General features: G+C 38.9%; 1 protein-coding gene across 1 annotated transcript in view; it reads right to left on the bottom strand.

Moving 5' to 3' along the window:
• The window catches only part of LOC121383708 (N-acetylated-alpha-linked acidic dipeptidase 2-like), a 42,482-nt gene extending 21,812 nt beyond the window's left edge, over positions 1-20,670 (bottom strand). Inside the window, exons 1-8 of the mRNA XM_041513803.1 lie at positions 20,599-20,670; positions 18,825-19,085; positions 17,410-17,535; positions 10,702-10,783; positions 8,336-8,455; positions 7,882-7,967; positions 3,729-3,792; positions 475-542 (exon numbers count right to left, since the gene is read on the bottom strand). Coding sequence (XP_041369737.1) covers positions 475-542; positions 3,729-3,792; positions 7,882-7,967; positions 8,336-8,455; positions 10,702-10,783; positions 17,410-17,535; positions 18,825-19,085; positions 20,599-20,670 — 879 coding nt within the window. The remainder of the gene's footprint in view (positions 1-474; positions 543-3,728; positions 3,793-7,881; positions 7,968-8,335; positions 8,456-10,701; positions 10,784-17,409; positions 17,536-18,824; positions 19,086-20,598) is intronic.
• Positions 20,671-21,340: the final 670 nt, after the last annotated feature.

The raw sequence follows: 21,340 nt of genomic DNA, 5'->3' as shown, positions 1-21,340 counted from the left end.
ATGTCTTTGACTTTGTAAAAATAATCCGATAGTATTATTTTTACCAATGTCAATTTTCTTTTTTTGAAGAGTATATATATATATATATATATATATATATATATATATATATATATATATATATATATATATATATATACACACACTTATTCTGTTCCTAAATCTAATTAAAACATACAAGAAAATAATCGCTCAGTCATATATATATATATATATATATATATATATATATATATAGTTTGTAAAAATAATGCTGTTTGTACCATTTCACGAAAAACAAAAACAGGTAAACAAATGTTATACTATCTCAACTTATTGGTTGGGTATCACCTATGAACTTCTAACAGCATGCATCGATACCTTCACAACCTGCACTTCCAAAATATCAACACACGTACACAAACTGCATGTAAGCAACAAATAAATAAACACAAAGAAAAAACAGATATTACACACAAACAAAATACGAATTACCTTTTTTGTGGCTTCAAACAATGCCCTGAAAAGAAGAAGCGTCCCGCTAGCTCGCAAAGAATAGTTACCTGAAATAGTAACATACTTAATGAAATAGTAACATACATACTTTGGATTATAAAAGTTTTCCTAAAATAATAACGTTATTCAGATGCCATATTTGCCTTATATAATGCATTAAGATTTAGGTAACAGTTTACTATATATGATTTAGGTAACAGTTTACTATATAATGATCTATAGTCCTTCCTTAAGAGAACGCCATTTTCCTACTAGGGTATTTACTACAAATTATTTATTTCTGGGCCGATTGTTTTCTAAATTGACACAAAAATAGTGTGTGTGTTTTTTTTTTTAATTTCCAAAACACTTTTACTTTTTTTCTTACGTCAACTCAAACTGAAATTACTGACAAAATTGTTTAAAAAACAAAACAATAACAACATTCATGGAGTCTGGGAAAGACTATTGGTAGTAATTTCAGTTTTGTTGTCAGGGTTTCTACCAGAGGGTAAAATGGGTATGGCGCCATACCTCTTTTTTTTTTTTAAACCTAACCTTTTGACAAAATTAATTAATCTTGTCATTACTGCACGATTTTCTTAACCCTAACCCTGAACTTAATCCATTTTCTTTCTGGAAGAGGCCCCCCATACCCTGTTGACTGTGGTTGCATTCAAATCCATAGCACCATACCCAAAATATTATTTCTGGTAGAAACACGGGTAATACCCATTTTTAGTAAAAAAAAATATGTATTATCAGTTATCTGCAACAATATCATGGCAACACATATATACGATAATGAGACGGGACGAGGTTTAGCTCAGTCGGCCGAGTCCTTGCCCGAGGTGCTTGCGTCGCAGAATCGAACAACCTCAGTTGATCCATTCAACTGATTGTTTTTGATTTTCGCCTTCCAGCCAGTGCACTACAACTCGTGAAATACCGTGGCTTGTGCTTTCCTGTCTATGGGAAAGTGCATATAAAAGATCCCTCGTTACATTAGAAAATATGTAGTGAGTTTCGTCTGATAACTACGAGTCAGAATTACCAAATGTTTGACATCCTATAGCCGATGATTAATTAATCAATGTGCTCCAGTGGTCTCGTTAAACAAAACAAACTTTAACTTTATTAATGAGATTTGGAATGAATGAATGTTTAACGACACCCCAGCACGAAAAATACATCGGCTATTGGGTGTCAAACTATGGTAATGCAAACCAATGTGAATGAATGAATGAATGTTTAACGACACCCCAGCACGAAAAATACATCGGCTATTGGGTGTCAAACTATGGTAATGCAAATAAATAAAGTGATGATCAACATCAATATAAAAATTCAAGGTTTAAACAAAAACAGTGTAAAGAACTGTGCAAAAATACAAATACAAATATCACAGAATTTTACGGACACCGAATTTTACTCTAAACTTCAATTTGTGCTGTATTGGCCATTCTCAAAGAGAATGTTACACCCCTGCACAGCGGTGAGGTTACAGCACACGCGCAGGGGCAAACCAATGTGATGATCAACATCAATATAAAAATTCAAAATATAAATAAAAACCGTGTAAAGAACTGTGCAAAAATACAACTACAAATATGACAGATAGATACTGACTTTTTACTCGAAACTTCAATTTGTGCTGTATTGGCCATTCTCAAAGAGAATGTTACACCTCTGCACCACGGTGAGGTTACAGCATGCGCAGGGAAAATGGATTTGGTGAAACCATTAGAACATTTTACCATTTTCGAGGCCATTTTGAAGGTTGAGCGTCTGATTTTGAAAATTATTTGATTGAATTGACCTTCCTTGAATTGATACAAATCGATGCACAAAGTATCCAAACTGACCAACATTAACATATATAAGTAAGTTTTCGCGGTGAGCTCCGTGGTGTAGTGGATAAGCTGCAAGACAATCAAGCTGACGACAGCGGTTCAAATCCCGTCAAAGCTAGTTCACACTTTCATTCATCTTTCTCATCTATCGTTTTCTTAATATCAAAACACTTTGCAATTTCTCTCATCATTCCAATCTGTTTCGACTTTCTGTCAGTTTCCTCCGACTCTCGTCTTCTGATAAAGCTGGTTTGACCCACGGTACTAACCAACGACCGCTGATAGTAGGGGTGTATAGTAGGTGGTTACAACGCCAGAAGTAACTACACAACACTTACCGAAGTGTTCAGACTACGCCCACAGCTAAAAGCTGAATGGGAATAGCAGGTGTGGCGCGGTAGGAGAGACAGGGACTGGGATGTGGAGGTGGACAACGAAAGAAGGTGAAAGAAAGGAGGAGTTGCCAGATAGATAGACAGAATTCAAAGGAGAGAAAGGAAAGAGGGCAGTGGGATAAAAAAAAAGTGTTCACGTTGGCATCCCCCCTCTCCGCCACACAACCCCACAAGCAAAATATTTATCAAAAATCGTTTTGCAGGACCGGATTCCTTGGAAACAATCCATTTGGAATGAACTTCAATCAAACAGAGAACAAACCAGAGACTGACTACTGGGTACATGGAAAACATGGCCAGAACGTAGCCAAGTGGTAAAGAGATTGCTTGATGCGTGGTCGATTTGAGATCTATTCCCGACGGTGGGCCCATTGCACTATTTCTATTAGTGCACAACGACTGGTATATCAAAGGCCGTGGTATGTACTATCCTATCTGTAGGATAGGATCCCTTGCTACTAATGAAAAGATGTAGCAGGTTTCCTCTCTAAGACTATATGTAAAAATTACAAAATGGTTGACATCCAATAGCCGATGACTAACAAAATCAATGTGCTCTAGTGGTTTTGTTACACAAAAAAGAAAAGAAACGGAAAACACTGCGCGAATTTCAAAAAGGGACATCACATTTAACAGCAAATGACAAAATTTCAGTACCTTGTTGGCAAGGTTGTCCACATAGGTTGTGATCCTAGATATATGTATACCTATATATGATTTTAGGTGGCTGGGTCCATTTTTCCACTTTGTTCACCAGGTAGGTGATAAATACAATTATTAAGTATCTCTGGCAAATGTGCGGGGAACTAAGAGTGAAAATACTCTTTTTACTGGAACAAAAGTACCATTATTGAATTTAGATTGACTAGATCGCACACAATTATATATTGCGTTTTGACATTTTAACTAGATTAAGGTATGGTAAGATTCAACCACATCAGACTGCGACGCACATATATCTTGCACGTCTTTTATCACGCTAGACTTGTTCAGATGATCTACCCACCTCCTATTGCAGCATCTATATTCACATACGCCACAGCCCGTTCCCTCAAATTCTTGATGTAATGCTGAAAAATATGAAATTAAAGAATACTAAGCTAGCATAATACGCACAGCAAATACAACTACAGAATTATTATAAAATCCCTAAAAGATAATCTCTGTATGCGAAATAAAATGAGTGGCGTGTTCAGGACGGCGAGTACTCGCAACCTATTTGACAGGTTTCCATCGTAAACCTATCATCACGTGTATTTAACGTAAAGGCAGAAAAAAAAGTCACTGGGCGATCGCGGATGTTCGGCACCCTTTACGTGACTAAATACAAAAAAGAGAGAGAGTATAAAGGATTGTTTCAATATATGTTTTACGATTTAGTGGTACAAGTGTATTCCTTCCTTTACTTATGTTCGTGCTTATATCCAATTAAGGTTCAAGCACGCTGTTCTGGGCACACATCTCAGCTACCTGTCCAGTACAGTGGGTTAGTTGTTAGGTGATTAGTGGTTAGTGAGAGATAAGAGGGTGTAGTGGTCTTACACCTATCCATTGAGTCGTTGAAATTCGCTCTGGGTGGGAGCCGGTACCGGGCTGTGAACCCTGTACCTACTAGCCTTATGTCCGATAGCTTAACCACGACACCACCGAGGCCAAAACCAAGTGTATTACTCTGTCAACAGAATATAAAGATCCATATTTACAGCATGGTCATCTGTTGGGTTTTGCTGTATTGGCATTTAGTTTTTTGGGGTTGTAGATTTTTAGGGGGTGTTATTATTTCTACATAATCAGAACATGGATTAATGGATTACATTGTCATTCAGAGTCATGCTGTGTATCCAAGTCAAAACAGACTTTTTGTTATTATTGATATATCAAAAAATAAAGTGATAGAACTGTATAACATACAAATCATTCTCTATCTATCTATCTATCTATCTAGTCTTGAATAGAAGCCTGCCTCGATTAGAGGCCGGGTCTCAGAGCGTCGCAAAATAAATGGGAGCCTGCCTTGAATAGAATCTTGGCTATTTGTGTTACTCTAGCTTTGTCAGGTTAATGGCCGCGTTATACTAGTCACTTCTGTTGTATAACGTCACAGTGGTAACCACGTGGCGAAAACAGGGATACGAGTTTTCATTTATCAGTGTGGTAAGAGGTTTCCATATTTATAAAACAAATTGAATGAATGAATGAATGGATGTTTAACGACACCCCCAGCACGAAAAATACATCGGCTATTGGGTGTCAAACCATGGTAATGCAAACAAATAAAGTGATGATCAACATCAACATAAAAATTCAAGATTTAAATAAAAACAGTGTAAAAAACTGTGCAAAAATACAAATATCACAAATAGAGACTGACTTTTACTCAAAATTTGAATTGTATTTCGAAGAAAACAAGGGGATTTGTGCTGTATTGGCCATTCTCAAAGAGGGATAAAACAAATTGAACGCCACAACTAGATGTCGAACTTACAACAAGGCTAGAGCCACTCAACACCGATTACAAAAACGCTGTTGCTGTATTAAAATGAGATGTTATTGTCGGTCACGTACTACTTGAACTTCTGCATATACCATTTTATTTTATGCACCATTCAGGATGTGTGACGGCCGATGTACTCAAAACTAAGCATCAACACTCCGAAATTGCAGGTAGGTTGGAAATGCGTTTTAAGTATACTATTTCTGGCACATTCCATATTGTTACACGAGCAAACTTTTTAATTGAAGAAACATTATCTAAACCATGACCGAAATTGGCATACAAATCTCAATAACAGAAATTGAGTCTAAAATCATCATCTAAACATTGTCGTAGACAATATACTTGGTGCTTTTGAATTTGCAATAAGAACCCCAAAAATGGACCCTTCTCGGAAATTTAAAGTTGATCCAAAATACAATTGTCAGTGCTCGAAAGAGACACGAAGTTGCGAAGTAGTGTTGATGCATGAGGAAAAAACCCAAACGTTTAGTAGGTGGGGGAAGAAAGCCATTAAGTGAATCTTTGGAAAACCAACTCGTGTCGCAGATAGAAAACATAAGAAGTTAAAAATTAAGGGTAACACGAAAAACGATAATGCGAGAAGCAGAATGCTTGTATCAATCTCGACCGAAAGACTCGAAGCAGGATTCGTTTGCTGTTAGTAGTGGATGGCTGTGTAATTTCATGGAACGTAAAGGTTTTTCAGTTCGATGCAAAACAACCGTCTCCTAGAAATGACCAGCTGAACTCGTTCAATGTATTTAATCTCTTTTGATTACTAGTTTAACAGTTAGCCAGTATGGGTGCCCCGTGTTGGGTGGATATGGCTGCGGACACGACTGTAGACCATACTGGATCGAAGTACATCTCCATAAGATCATAAGGGCATGACAAAACGATATTTAACACTGTTCTAGCTACCAACGGAATCGGAGATAAGCTAACACCATCTGCCACATTTAAAGGTAAACGGGTTGACAAACAGATGATAAATCAATATGGAATTATCCCTGTATATTCATGCAATGGATGGATGAACGACGAACTGACACAATCTTTACCTGAAAAGGTATTGGGCTAGTTTGCATTTGAAATGAGATTATTATGTTGGGATGCTTTCCGTTGTCAATTCAGCAAAGTCACTAAGCCTAAACCGAAGAATCTGCAGACAGATGCAGCAGTCATACCAGGAGGTTGTACCTGTCTGATCCAAGCCCCGGAATAATGAATGAATGAATGAATGTTTAACGACAACCCAGCACGAAAAATACATCGGCTATTGGGTGTCACACTATGGTAAAAGCAAAAACATTAAATGCTGAATCACATCAATATAAAAATTCAAGATTTAAATAAAAACACAGTGTAAAGGACTGCAAAAATACAAATATCACAGATAGATAAAATTAAAATTTACAATAATAGTCAGTATCACGTAGAAACTGTAATATAAGTTCTGGGTGGAATCGAAATGATTCCATCACATTTCAAGCCCCGGATATCTGCTGGAATAAACCCTTCAAATCGGCGTTGAAGGCACTTTAAACAATTGGAAGGCTACAGCTGAACATACATACACTCCTGTATGAAATATGTGAACCGGCCTCGGTGGCGTCGTGGTTAGGCCATCGGTGTACAGGCTGGTAGGTACTGGGTTCGGATCCCAGTCGAGGCATGTGATTTTTAATCCAGATACCGACTCCAAACCCTGAGTGAGTGCTCCGCAAGGCTCAATGGGTAGGTGTAAACCACTTGCACCGACCAGTGATCCATAACTGGTTCAACAAAGGCCATGGTTTGTGCTATCCTGCCTGTGGGAAGCGCAAATAAAAGATCCCTTGCTGCCTGTCGTAAAAGAGTAGCCCATGTGGCAACAGCGGGTTTCCTCTAAACAACAGTGTCAGAATGACCATATGTTTAACGTCCAATAGCCGATGATAACAAAAATCAATGTGCTCTAGAAAACAAAAATCAATGTGCTCTAGTGGCGTCGTTAAATAAAACAAACTTTACTTTGAAACATGCGACATCCGACAGAAGACATTGTTAAATCATTTGTAACATGCGGAGTCACTGTGAATGTCGATGGCAGTTAATACAGTGAAATATCCTGTTTTAAAGAGGACAACGAGGCATACGATGGCCTTGACGTACTGTCAAAAAGACATTTACATCTTTTGGAATCGCAAAAACGCGAAACGTGATGATGACGTCAGTGACGAAGGAGATACTGAAATTGATGGCGGCAGCTTCGATATCAGCAGTTGTCAGAACTACATTTATTTTAACAGTGACAGCATTAGCAGTTGTGACAAATATAACTTTCTTTTAACAGCGAACGCATTGACAGTTGTGACCCTGTTAGTTTTAAAACATTACATTTGGTAATTAGGACATGCACGTTTTCTGGTTTTGTTAATAAAAGTTCCAATATGTCATAGAGGCCTGCCTTGAATAAAGGCCTGGTCTCGGAGCGTCATGAAAAAAATAGAAGCCAAGACTTTCATTCAAGGATTTACATATACACATATACGTACGTACGTATGTATGTGCGTGCGTGCGTGTATGTGTGTGTGTGCGTATGAGTGTCCAAAACAAGGGACTGGAATAAATAAAGTGATATAGAGTTTTAAATCTGACTTTTTCACCGAGCGCTTAACACCTGAACCCATTCAGTAGATCCCATAAGACGATACTCCTCAGCACCCCAGCTGCAGAACATGATAGGTCGACGAGGGCGCCATCTACCTGAAAATAAAATCAGACGAATAAAATGTGATATTATGGACATTGGACTCTGAGCATAACCTATATTTATAGTGCCCCCTTTTAAAATATATTCGAATCATATACCGTATACACTTCAACATACATTTCAAATAATATCTTAGTCGTAGTTTGTTACCATAATAAACAAAACAAAAGGGAAAAACACAAAAGTATTACCTCTAAGCATAACCTTTATTAATAGTATACTATTTCAAAATATATTTCAAATCATTTACATCAACACATAACATGTATTTCGAAGAATATCTAGGTCGTCATTTATAACTTGGCAATTTTAACCCCCCCCCCCCCCCCCCCCCCCCCACCCCCAAATCGCTAGGATTTACCAGATTTGACTTTCACTGCCAACACTCTAGAGAGCTCCTTCATAACATACGTACAACTGGACGGATCAGTGGCGCCGTACACCCAGGCATCACGGTGATTGCCGAACATAATATATCTGTCTGAAAATTATTAATTTCCATTAACATTTAAAAAATTAAATCCATACGAAAATAGGTATATCAGTGCCGCTGACCTACTTTCATATTAAAAAAAGATATATCTCCAACGGTACCATTTTGTTTCAAATAACCACAGGTCATCCGTGATAGCTGCTGGTGACAGTACGATCACATGCGGCTAATTGAAAACAAGCTTAAAAGTATCGAAAACAGTAATGTGACCAATTATACAATACAATATCTAAAATATCACATGCAAGGTCGTTTTAAGTTTCCGATCGTTCTGATAGTTTTATATCTTGGAATTTGTACTGCCGACAGACTTCTTTGTGCTTAATCATTGCTGCACTTCGCAAGGATAATTTTGCGCTAAGTTCCAGTTGACAGCCGTATACACATCGTGCTAAATATTGAGTAAAAAGATGAATTCTATAAATATACTCAAAGGCAAAAGTTACTGTGATATGGATTGTTTGGAGTAATACATTTGTGAATGGATTTATGGATGTAAACCAGAGAAAATCAAAGAAATGCAACCAAGCAGTTGTTGCAGCGATTGTATGCTTTGTGCCAGAAACATGGAATATTCGGGAGAAATGCTGTCCAGTGTTCACCATAAAAGGCCAGATATTCAGTCGCAAATCATTGCCACTCTGTGCAGCCTTCAGAAGTCCAGAAGTCAGAAAAACGCCATTAGTGAACTGTTTGATGCAATTTCGATATGCCACGCCTCAATGAAAATGACAGATGAGTCATAGGTATGTTTGAATCTGGGACCTCGCAGCGTGACATCGCACGTCAATTGAACATCCACAGAAACACCATATGGCACTTATGGCAATGATGTCAAGAAAACAACCAGGTCAGTTACCGTCCCCGTAGCGGCCGACCACCCGTGACAACCCCTCGCCAAGACACATGGATCCGAATCCACGCATCTGCGGAACAGGTTTCAGCCAGCAACCCTCACAGCTCGTACCATCCATTTCTCCAGCGTTTAGTGGCCTCGTTGAGACGACGGTGCCAGGTCTGTATCAATGCTCACGGTGGATATACTCGCTACTGTGTGAACTTAGCTCTGGACCACCTCTAGTGATGTAGCTTATTTGCATATGGAAGGTGCGCCCTTTCCATGGACTATTGCTCGTTTTCATACCTTTGGACATTCCTCTTTCCATGTTATAGCGTTTCATACACGGCAGTAAAAACTTATGATCAATTATCTTTGTCTTGTGTGTCACAATAACTTTTGCCTTTTAGTACACAACGGCAGTACGGCAGTCGTGTATATAGCCTCGGCTAACGAGGACTGGCTATCTACACGGCAGTCGTTTTTTGTTTTTTAAATTTGGGTGTGAGCCAATGTAAGACCACCACACCTCATCTAAAAGTTCCCGTGATAAGCACCACTTACATCTAGTAATATATATATAAGGCATGGAGTTGACTAACTTGTCTTATTGGTGACAACCATACCAAATGTCAAAACCTTTGGTGTGGCTATATCGAATACTGTAAACCGTATTAATATTGCGACGTGTTTTTTTCGCGAATGTATACCTTAGCGCATGTTCGCGACGTGTAAATTTCGCGAACGACCATTGACAGCTAAAAAAAAGTGGATAAAGACAGTTCACTGTAATTGTTATAAAGTTACTGTCTGTAAATCAATATTCTGTTATCCTACATCAAGCAATTGTGCCTGGTACAAAGTCTATAGAGGGGATTAGGCCCTACCCACCTCACCTGTATTAGAATCACAACTCACAGCTTCATTTGTTAACTGTTAACACCCTTTGGTAGATAAAACAATAAACGATTAGTCGCCATCGATTGAAGTTACATAAAACAATTAACGATTAGTCGCTATCAAGGAGAGCTCGTGTATAGCCTGTGCCTGTTGAGTGAATCTTTTTGTGAATTTTATTCTCAATAAAATATTTCAAAACAAAACAAATTACTTTAAGTACACTTCAAACTGGAAAATAGTGCGTGCGTATTAATTTCGCGACATAAGGTTGGATGCGAACGACGCGAAATTTATACGCACGCATTTTTTTCACGGTTTACAGTACTTTCAAGTGTTAGCATTGTAGATAGATATACGTTTGCTACATAATGTTTGTATTTCTGTTCATAAATGTTCCTGTTCACAACCAGTATGAAGCAGCAATTTTGCACAGGCATTCACGAAATATAAATATAACCATTTGCCGTAATATCTGAGTTTGCAATGAGCTCATTACCTGGTTCTACGGCTCCCCTGATAATTCCTATTACATTGACCGCCTTCGGCATTACGTCGTTCGTAGATATATCCATCTGTATCTTTCTTCAGTACAGACATACAAATATAAGCAAAACCATTGTATCATTGCTTTTTGCTACTAGTGTGTTTAAAATGTACTCGTAACGATAAAATAGAAAGAATGGTAAACAATATTTGTTTCATAACACATCAATACGGGTTAAATTATTTATTTTAAATATGTATAGTATCAGTGGCCTGGTGATTGTGACACTTGTTCCACAGAGGAACAAAACGCTTCTGCCACACAGGCAACTCAATGCGAGTAGCAGCAAAGAGTCTTTATATGCAATTTCCCCAAAGACAATAAAACTCACCACCGACTTTAACTTAACACGTGTACAACCACAACAGCCTCCATTTAACTTAACCGTTCTAAGCTGTGCGTACAAAATACCTCCAAGAAATTACATATTTTCTATTTGATTTTAATCCTACGAGACATTTGCAAATTCAATAGCACCAAAAACCCTTTCCTTTCCTCGACGGAAGAGCCGATACCTGTGCCCATGACAGGCGTATGCTACAACAGCTTGTTCTGAATGTGCACGTTAAAACCTATGACCTGACTTGACTTAACAGTCATGTGGCACTTGTTGAAAAGGGGAAACTCAAAGGAATCTGTCCATTAAGGGTGGCCACTACACAATGTGTTTGTTGTTTAGAGTACAATGTATGAAACATGTTTTTTATGGAATGCTTACCATGCTTGATTTTTAAATTTTGACCCAAATATGTAAGTGATGTTAATTCCACCTCTCCAATCTGGAGGTACTTCTTGACCAGCCATCTCTCTAGAAGAATCAAATATTAATTAGTGTAAATATGACAGTCCATCTTTGTAGCATAAGAAGCTTAATACACATAATATGAGTTTCCATCTCTGTACAGCAGGAAGCTTAATACGATGAATATGATAGTCCGTCTAAGTCAGAAAGAAAGGCTGAGAATAGTATTAACATATAACCTCTGTCCAGGTCAAGCAGTCGATATAGCTGATGTCTGTGCCAAGGACAGCGTGCTTGAACCTTAACTGGATATAAGAACGAAAATACGTTTTTAATGAAAATGAATGTATTAATATGCAAATCCGTCTGTGTAAGACAGAAATGTTAATAAATGCTGTTCATCATTGTAAGATACAAGGATTAATGTATCAATGTGGCGGATCATTACTATAAATATAAAGAAAAGGAGGTTAAACTGGGACTAGTGTTAAAAGAATATTGAGTAGCTAAGTAACATGCGCTGCTGCTGCATATTAGTGGGGTCATACTTGGCTGCCCCGTGACCATTTTTCTTCTGGGACCAAAGTTTGAAGGCGGATTTCAAGTCTTTGTGACTTTTAAAACAAACTTAGCCCCCTGTCACGGGGATCCTATAATACCCGTAACTGAATGAAACACGCTTATCAAAATATCTCTCCTAACTGTATATATATTAGATCTCTCTGTAACGGGCGGTTATACCCTAGTGGCTCGTCTCTAGGTATGATCAGAGATACGATCTTATATAAAGTATGTATAATATAGAACGTTTAGTTCACTAGAAAACACAACAAAAACAAAATACACTTTGGAATCTGTATTAACCTACGCTGACAAATGTACTGCCGCAGTAGTTAATTAACAACAACAAATAATAACAAACCAGAACTGATCACTTAATTAGTTAATCTCTAGGTGTCTAGTTTACACAATATTCTAATCACTTCACCGTGACACAACACCCACACGTGTGATAATTGAGAAAAGCTTCCAGGGGAACTTAATTAGTAAAGGAATTACAACTCTATTCCGAACTGGTTAATTTTTAATTAACCCTTAACTCCTCAGTAACTGTGATAATTGAGAAACGCTGCCACCTTAATATAAAGGAATTACAGAAATTTTTAATTAACCCTTAACTACTCATTCAGTAGCCTTGTAACAGAATTAATACTGGTACCTATCACAATAAAGACAATAACCTACAGTTTACCTAGGTCCTCTAGGATGACTGGATAAGCTTTATATATATTAGACAGTGAGCCTACAGTTTACTGCGTCAGATTACCGGCAGCACCGTCTAAATAAGATTGGTATAATACAGTATTAAAATATTTAAAGTCACATCAATCACATCAAGGTTATACACAGAGCAGAAAAATATATTTACCACGTCCGGACTGAACTTATATATTTCGTTCAGTGGACCACGTCCGTTTCCCCTGCAGCCTTCCTATGTTTCTCCCTGATATCTCTAAAACCCTAGCTATTTATCATAAAGTCCGAATATCGCCTGGGGGTACAACGTGGCACCGAATACTTACAAGTGATATTTCCACAGCGACCAAGACGGGAATTTTCTCTTAGATGGCCAGACTCAATGACGCCTAGTCGCCAAAATCACGGTCGTAAAAGCCGCACTCGCGGAGGTATTACGTAACTACTGGCCACATGGCCTCCGCACCTGGGCTGGGTGTGTATTAGGCACAGCTCGACCACGGTCGCGCGGAGGTATTACGTAACAAAATGCCCATCTGGGCTTAAGTGCATATTGGAACTGCACACGGCCCTCTAAAACAATTAATATCACCACAGGCGAAAACAAAATTAAGAGCATGTTCCGTCACACACCCCCACCTCAAAAAGGATATTTTCTCTACTCTAGGAATAGGGAAATATACTACATTAAAACAAAAGGTGCGTTAACCGACGCATCCGGGCATTTATAACACATAGTAATAAGGTGACTACCAGTAATCACACTGAGTCTCTGAGTCCCTGGTATACAATAAAATATATAAAAACAAAACAGAAATCAAGAATGTCAACACATTATCATAACGTTCAACTTCGGGACAGGGCATCAGTGATCACATTAGATGTGCCCTTGATATGTTCAATGGTAATTGGGAATTCCTGCAGAAGAAGTCTCCATCTCAAAACTCTCTGGTTGGTGGCTTTCATTCTGTGAATGAAAGTGAGCGGATTATAGTCCGTAAAGACCACCACTCGATGCACTGCCGATTTCACGTAGATCTGAAAATGCTTCAGAGCTTGTACCATGGCCAAAGCTTCCTTCTCTATAGTGGAATAGTTCACCTGGTGTTTGTCAAACATTTTGGAGAAGAAACTTACAGGATGGTCGAGTCCATTTTCGTCTTCCTGGAACAGCACAGCTCCAGCTCCCACGTCACTGGCATCCACAGCCAGCTTGAAAGGCATTCGGTAGTCTGGTGCTGCCATCACGGGAGACGAGGAGCGCATCTGCTTGAGACGGTTGAACGACTTCTCGCATTCTTCTGACCACTGGAACTTCGTTTCCTTCTTTTTCAGTGTCTCACGTTTTCCAGGTTTTCTCCGATAGGCATGCTGTCGAATCGGTGTAGCGTTGGGTTCCAAGCGCACATCCTGGCTTAAGGTATTGGTAACCGTTGGAAGGTCCTGACAAATGGAAAAATTGTTTTGTAGCAATGTAGTCAACTTTGCTCGCTGGGTGCTGTCAAGGTGCTGTAGATAAGAATACAAGTCTGCTAGAATCTGGCTGTTGGTTAACTTGATCTCTGCAGTCTTGACGTCATCACAGGAAGTTGAGTGACTCAATTTGGACAGGCAACACTGGAACTATCGGCAGTCTGTCAAAATAACCTTTTAGCAAATTGATGTGACAATACCTACTTTTCCTAACCCTATCAGGAGTGTTTATCACATACTCTGTCTCATTAATCCGTCTGTGCACAACATAGGGCCCGAAATACCTGTTCTGCAATGAACCCCGTTTAATGGGAAGGTACAGCAGCACCTTATCCCCTGGTTTAAATTCCCGACTCCTAGTCTTCCTATCAAACACTGATTTTATTTTGCTCTGAGCATGGCTCAGTTGCTTCCTAGCCTTCCTATCTCTAACTCTTTTATTCATTAATACTCCCTTGTCCTCAGTTAACAATGTAGTGCGAGCTACCAACAAATTTGGATCAGCCCCCTGCTCTAGAACTAACTCTTGTCTATTACAATGATTGATTGATTGAATGTTTGTTTAACGACACCCCAGCACAAAAATACACATCGGCTATTGGGTGTCACAAATGGTAAGTATATGAACATATTTATATAGACTCGTGTAAAACCACAGTGTAAGGAGCTGTGGGGAGGAAGTATAATACAATATATAAAATCAAGTTAAGTATATCTTAAAATTTTGTATAGAAGTCAAAGTGTTTTAAAAACTTTACAATTAACATTGGATGGAATTTAAACGATTCCAAAACATTTCTGTTGCCAAATATATCATTTCTTGTCGGCTTGAGATGATCACACTCCACCAAAATGTGCCGCACAGTCAGTGTACACTGACAGTGTTCACACTGAGGAGGAGGGTCCTTCTTTAAAATAAATGAATGCGTCATAAGACTACTTCATCCTTCCTGCATCGCCTGTAGGATGACTGCCACTCTCCCAGGACTGCCTTTACAAAATGAAGCTTATTCGCAACCGCACCGTCCCAATCATCTTGCCAAGTCGAAAAGATATATTGGTTAATATGAAATTTAAAATCACTGTAGGGGACACCAACATGGACACGGGGCAAGTTCAAAGCAGACTTGGCAGCAACATCTGCCTTTTCATTACCCCTAATGCCAACATGGCTGGGTACCCAACACAGTATAACATCTTTATTGGCAATTGATAAAAAGACACACTTTCGTATCACCATGCCAACTAAGGGTGCTCCAATTTCATGTACTGTAGAGCTTGAAGACACGAAAGTGAGTCTGTAAAAATAATATACTTGGATGCATATGAATCCTTAATCTGTTCCAGGGCTTTAATGATTACCCAAATTTCAGCAGTAAAGTTTGATGCTGAATCGGGCAATCTCATGGAAATTATTGTGTCTGATGGAAACACTGTAGCACAAGCCACAGAATTCCCATCCCGTGATCCGTCTGTGTAAACAGGAATGTAATCACAGTACCGCTCTTGGATTTCCATGAAATGTTGTTTATAAATAACTGCATCTGTGCGATCTTTTTTTAGATGCACAAGATCGAATACAATTTTTGGTGGTTTGATACACCAAGGTGGCAAAATAAAATATGAAGGCGTTTCCAAAATGTCTGTTAAATCAATGTTGGAAACTGATCAAAATTGCTTAATGCGAAGACCAAATGTTCGAATCGCATTCGGTTTCGCATCAAATAACTTCATATATTTATTATCAAACACCGCATTGTGTGCAGGATGTTTTGGCATTGATTTAATCTTTGTAGCATACTGCAGAGAAAGCTTTGCACGTCTAGCACCCAAACTAGGTTCGTGTGCATCGACGTACAAGCTCTCCACAGGAGATGTTTTGAAAGCACCAAAACAAAGCCTAAGTCCCTGGTTGTGTATAAGATCTAGCATTTGCAAGTAAGACTTACGTGCTGACCCATACACAATGCACCCATAATCAAGGTTAGACCGAACTAAAGATCTATAAAGTCGGAGCATAACCTTTCGATCTGCTCCCCATTCAGTCTTGCCAATAACCTTTAATATATTGAGGGCCTTTAAGCCCTTCTTTTTCACATACTGTAAATGAGGAACAAAAGATAGCCTCCTGTCAAAAATAATGAGACGTCACATCCGTGTCATTGACAAACAAATGGCGAACTGTATTATTGGATTCTTTTCCCTTGATTTTACGTATCCTATTCCAGACAGATTTTACAGATGTTTGAGAACTCAACTTGGAGACATAATTTCTCCAAGATGATTTCTTACTCTGTCCGATAGTTTTACGAGCCTTTGCCCTCGCAATGCGATCGCGTTTGAACCTCTCGAGGGTCCTGTTTCGCTCTTTGATTGCATCTTTGCATGTCTCATTGAACCATGGTTTATTGAAACGCTTCGATACCGCCGAAGTCTTGGGAATAGTTTCCTCTGCAATATCTTTCAAGATGGAGGTGAACAAAGACATGGGTTCATCGGCACCAGTCATGGCAGTTTGTTGCAGTCGAGTGCTGCATACAATGTAGATGCCGAAATTGATCCCAGTTTGACCCCGTCAACTTCCATCTCTGAACCCTTTCAAGTGATGGAGGTCCATCATTCTCCAAAATAACTGGAAAGTGGTCACTACCACAAGGGTCTGGACAAACTTTCCAGGACAAATCAAGACAAAGTGATGGACTACAAAGGGTTAAATCAATGGATGTGAAAGAACCACTTGCAGGATGAAAGTATGTATGACTTTTATCATTAAGTAATATTAAGTAATTTTTTAGAATTAAGAAAACGATAGCACCATTCAAATTTGGTCGCGAGCGCTAGGCTTCATGAACATGTCTGGATTTGTTCAAGCTATCTTTTATGCGATTCAGAAAAGGTGCGTATAGTATCTTTGGAACTAGGAATAAGGATGTGAACTCCGAACTGATACATACATCTCATCTACTTTAATACTTTAAAAGGGCCCCGTTATTCAGAAACCTCCTACACTAACAGCAAAATCAGGAGTCTTTAAATGCCTTCGTTCGTTAGCCGACCGCTTTACTATTCTTCCTAGAGAACCAACGGACTTCAAAGTAAGAGATAACGGTTCAACGCCTCATCAAATGTGTACGGTTTTACTGTGTCGTCAGTGTTTACCATTTTGCATTAACAATAAAGGTGCTTACTTTGCTTCCTCTGAAGATTTTCCCATACCGCACGATAACGATCTTTCCATTGACTGTCAGTGATGCGTTGTTTTCCAGGAAGTTATAGTCTTCAACACGACCGTAGTTGACGTACACAAGATCATTCTTAAAATAATGCAAAATAAAACGGATATATACGAATTATGACTTCGAAAAAACGACGACCGGCCTCGGTGGCGTCGTGGTAGGCCATCGGTCTACAGGCTGGTAGGTACTGGGTTCGGATCCCAGTCGAGGCATGGGATTTTTAATCCAGATACCGACTCCAAACCCTGAGTGAGTGCTCCGCAAGGCTCAATGGGTAGGTGTAAACCACTTGCACTGACCAGTGATCCATAACTGGTTCAACAAAGGCCATGCTATCCTGCCTGTGGGAAGCGTAAATAAAAGATCCCTTGCTGCTAATCGGAAGAGTAGCCCATATACTGGCGACAGCGGGTTTCCTCTCAAAATGTGTGGTCCTTAACCATATGTCTGACGCCATATAACCGTAAATAAAATGTGTTGAGTGCGTCGTTAAATAAAAGAATGAATGAATGAATGAATGAATGTTTAACGACACCCCAGCACGAAAAATACATCGGCTATTGGTTGTCAAACTATGGTAATGCAAATAAATAAAGTGATGATCAACATCAATATAAAAATTCAAGGTTTAAACAAAAACAGTGTAAAGAACTGTGCAAAAACACAAATATGACAGAATTTTACTCAAAACGCGCAGGGGGGAACGAAAAGAAAACTTACATATGTTTGCCACCATATTAGACACATTTCATTGTCAACGTCATCTAATTAAAACCAGAAATCCACCATCAGTATTAATGAATAAACCATGATAATGAACAAAACGTACGAAACACCAAAAACACATCTAGTGTATAGTTGGGAGACTATTTGAGTTTTAAGCAGACGCCATTGAGTATTTGTAACAGTTGTTGTGCATAAAACCTAGTATCTTGTTGCATTAAAGTTAAATGATGTTGTTTTCAATACAAATTGGTGCAAGAATATAATAAGTATGAATACATACATGTAGTTTACCATTTCGCCTGAAATATTTGAAATGAGTTTTCTAATACAACTCTAATACATACTATGGATACCTATTGCCAGCCTCTATCTACCAACTGGAGACTTTGTTGGTAATAACGTCCGGCTGGATCAAAGTTCGAGGTGCACCGAACTTTTGTGAGATACGTTAACACCACAAGTCCTGTGATTGGTGATACATGTGACTATGTTGGTTGTAAATTGATATGCTGCAGGTAGTAATTTTAGTGACGTATATTAATATCAGCTTCAAACATACTATGGAGACATATAGGTAGCCTCTATCTACCAACTTGACACGTGTTTGGTGATGACATGTATCGCTGATAATAGTTTCGTACGTTTGTCATTTTCCCAGGAGCAGAGTAAGCGTTGAAAGGAGGCACGACGTCTGGTTGGTCCTCGCCCGTTAAGTTGGCCTCTTTTGCCGGAGACTCGTACACCACCTTGTCCTGTCCGTCCAGTAGACGAATGAAGTTAGGATGGTCCGGGTCGGGCGCCGAGAGCAACACGTCATAAGAAGCGAGTTTGACGTCATCAAGACCAGCATCCAGCCAGAACTGCTTCAGGTCTTCAGCCTGTTGAAGGTCGACTAGGTGTTCCTGCTAAATGAGGTCTCGAGGACAGTTCTCTAAAATGGTATTTAAATGAGATAGCTGATGAAGTACTTCTTTCAGTGTGTCCTGTTCGTATACATTTTTGAGAATATATCCGCACCCACACATGTAGTACGTTCATTAGAATGTACATCCATTGCATGCTTTCCTACTGCAAAGTCATAAACAAAATCAGAATACCACGAAGAAATGGAAATATGTAAATTTTTATTCCAAGACAAGTTGGCACATGCATGTTTCCAATACGAATTCATAACACCAGCCTCAAGTTCAGCCAGCTAACGTTTTGCTCATGTTCGTGAACTATTCAGCCATTTCGTTAAACGTGAAGCGGAGTGGACATATATTAACATGCTCATACACCACTAAGGTTTCGAGCATTGACACGTGAAGCTCATAAACCAGTCTAACGGGCGTCTTTTTGTTCTGATCGGTCTCGCTGAACTCGGCCCTGAAGCATGCATGTAGTACATATTGAGAGTATAAATATAACAAATACCGCAAGTACTATAACCCTGACATATTATTATATGCCATAATACGGACACAGATAAGTTATCTTCCCATTTATTTTAAATCCGACAATATTGCCGCACAAGTAGACTGCTGTTTGATTGATTATTTTATGGCGACTGCATTCTAGTGGCAAGTATTAGAATGAAGTTGATAGTGGAGAGCATGCAGTATGCATATCTGTTAACACGTGACTGAAGACGTCTTTGTTGTAATTCCAGCCCATGCAAATGTAATACTTTTATTGTGACATGGGTGTAGTTCAGCCAGGTTTAGTGCGTGTGTTTGCTTAAACCAATATCCTGGAAGGAAGTTTGTAGAAGACCACATTTATTTGCATGCATACCAGCCTCTTGTATCACAATTGCCCATTTATTATGTTTTGAACATACAGACGCATACAGGTGTTTGTAGTCTCAAGGAAATTACAAACAGGGTCATAATTATCAATATGACTCATTTTATATATTTTAAGTTAAAATTTTGTTTTACATCCAACATTAAAAACGTGTCCCCAAACTGCATGGGGTTTTTTTGGTGCTTTTTTGACAGTGTTCACACCCATGCAGATCACACCCATGCACGAGTCGTTGAATTTGACGCTTATATTTTTGGAAACTTTGCAAGGGAGCTAACTGTATATTGCACACAGTTGGACAAGACTTGTTGCTCCCAGGAAGGCAAAAGTGCCTAAATAAACTATTTCGACCTACTGATTAATATTAATAAAGGTAGGATAGCCGTCAGCCCCATATAGAAGCATATAACGTACGTAACTGTTGCGACCTGAAATACATGTAGCACAGCATGCATTTGTAGAACCAGACCCATGTATGTATAAATCTATATTACGAAGGTTAAGTAGCTTTTTTTCGCACAGATGCCTATTCCACAAAACTAGTGGGGCAGCTAACACCCAATATTTGACTGAATTGTGCACTTTTAGTTAAAAACATGAACATAAATACCTTGACCCATTACAAACCTTTTTCAGATATGGACCAAAGTCAGCACACCCGCTGGTCGCCAGGGAGGATCTCCCCCACCTCAAATCCATGTAGGGAATTCTTTATAACTTACAAGTATCTGCATTGAGATGCATTATTTTCCTAGAGTGTTCATGCTACATCAATTAATTATCAATTTAATTTTTGAATAGCTACGATTTTCGGGGTGCAGGCTGAGCAATATTTTCGAGGAATGATTTCTGTTTTTAACCCATCAAGCAATTCTTGAACATATGCACATACAAACTAAATCATTGAATTTACCACATAGGTACCATGATGAATTACGAACAGTCAACAGTACCCCCTGTTAATTGTGAATACCCCACCCCCACCCCGAAGGAGGTTCCTTATGATACTTATAATAGTTTACAAGTAGTTCCGGATAAAAGCACCACGTTTTATCTCACGTGCTGCCCAATGCGTTAGTTTTACTCTTTAATAGAAACTACTTCTTCAAAGTATATTATAGTGGCCGCCTTGGATTTCCAACATGACCACCATGTAAACACTTATTAGTGCCGATATATCAGCATCCATGCCACCTAGGATCACAGTTCCTTGGTCTAACGTACATTTTTCAGCAAGGAAGTAATTATATCATTAAAATAACACTAGTTTTATCAGCAACTAAATATGGAGACAAAATATGAAGGGGACAAGCTGCAACGTCTATTATGAGTCTTACCAGCGTGTTGCTTTGATGTCGTTCAGTTCGAT

The sequence above is a fragment of the Gigantopelta aegis genome, chromosome 10 (genome assembly GCF_016097555.1).
Source record: "Gigantopelta aegis isolate Gae_Host chromosome 10, Gae_host_genome, whole genome shotgun sequence".
In the NCBI taxonomy this organism is placed as follows: domain Eukaryota; kingdom Metazoa; phylum Mollusca; class Gastropoda; order Neomphalida; family Peltospiridae; genus Gigantopelta; species Gigantopelta aegis.
This window is presented reverse-complemented; position numbering and strand designations above follow the sequence as displayed.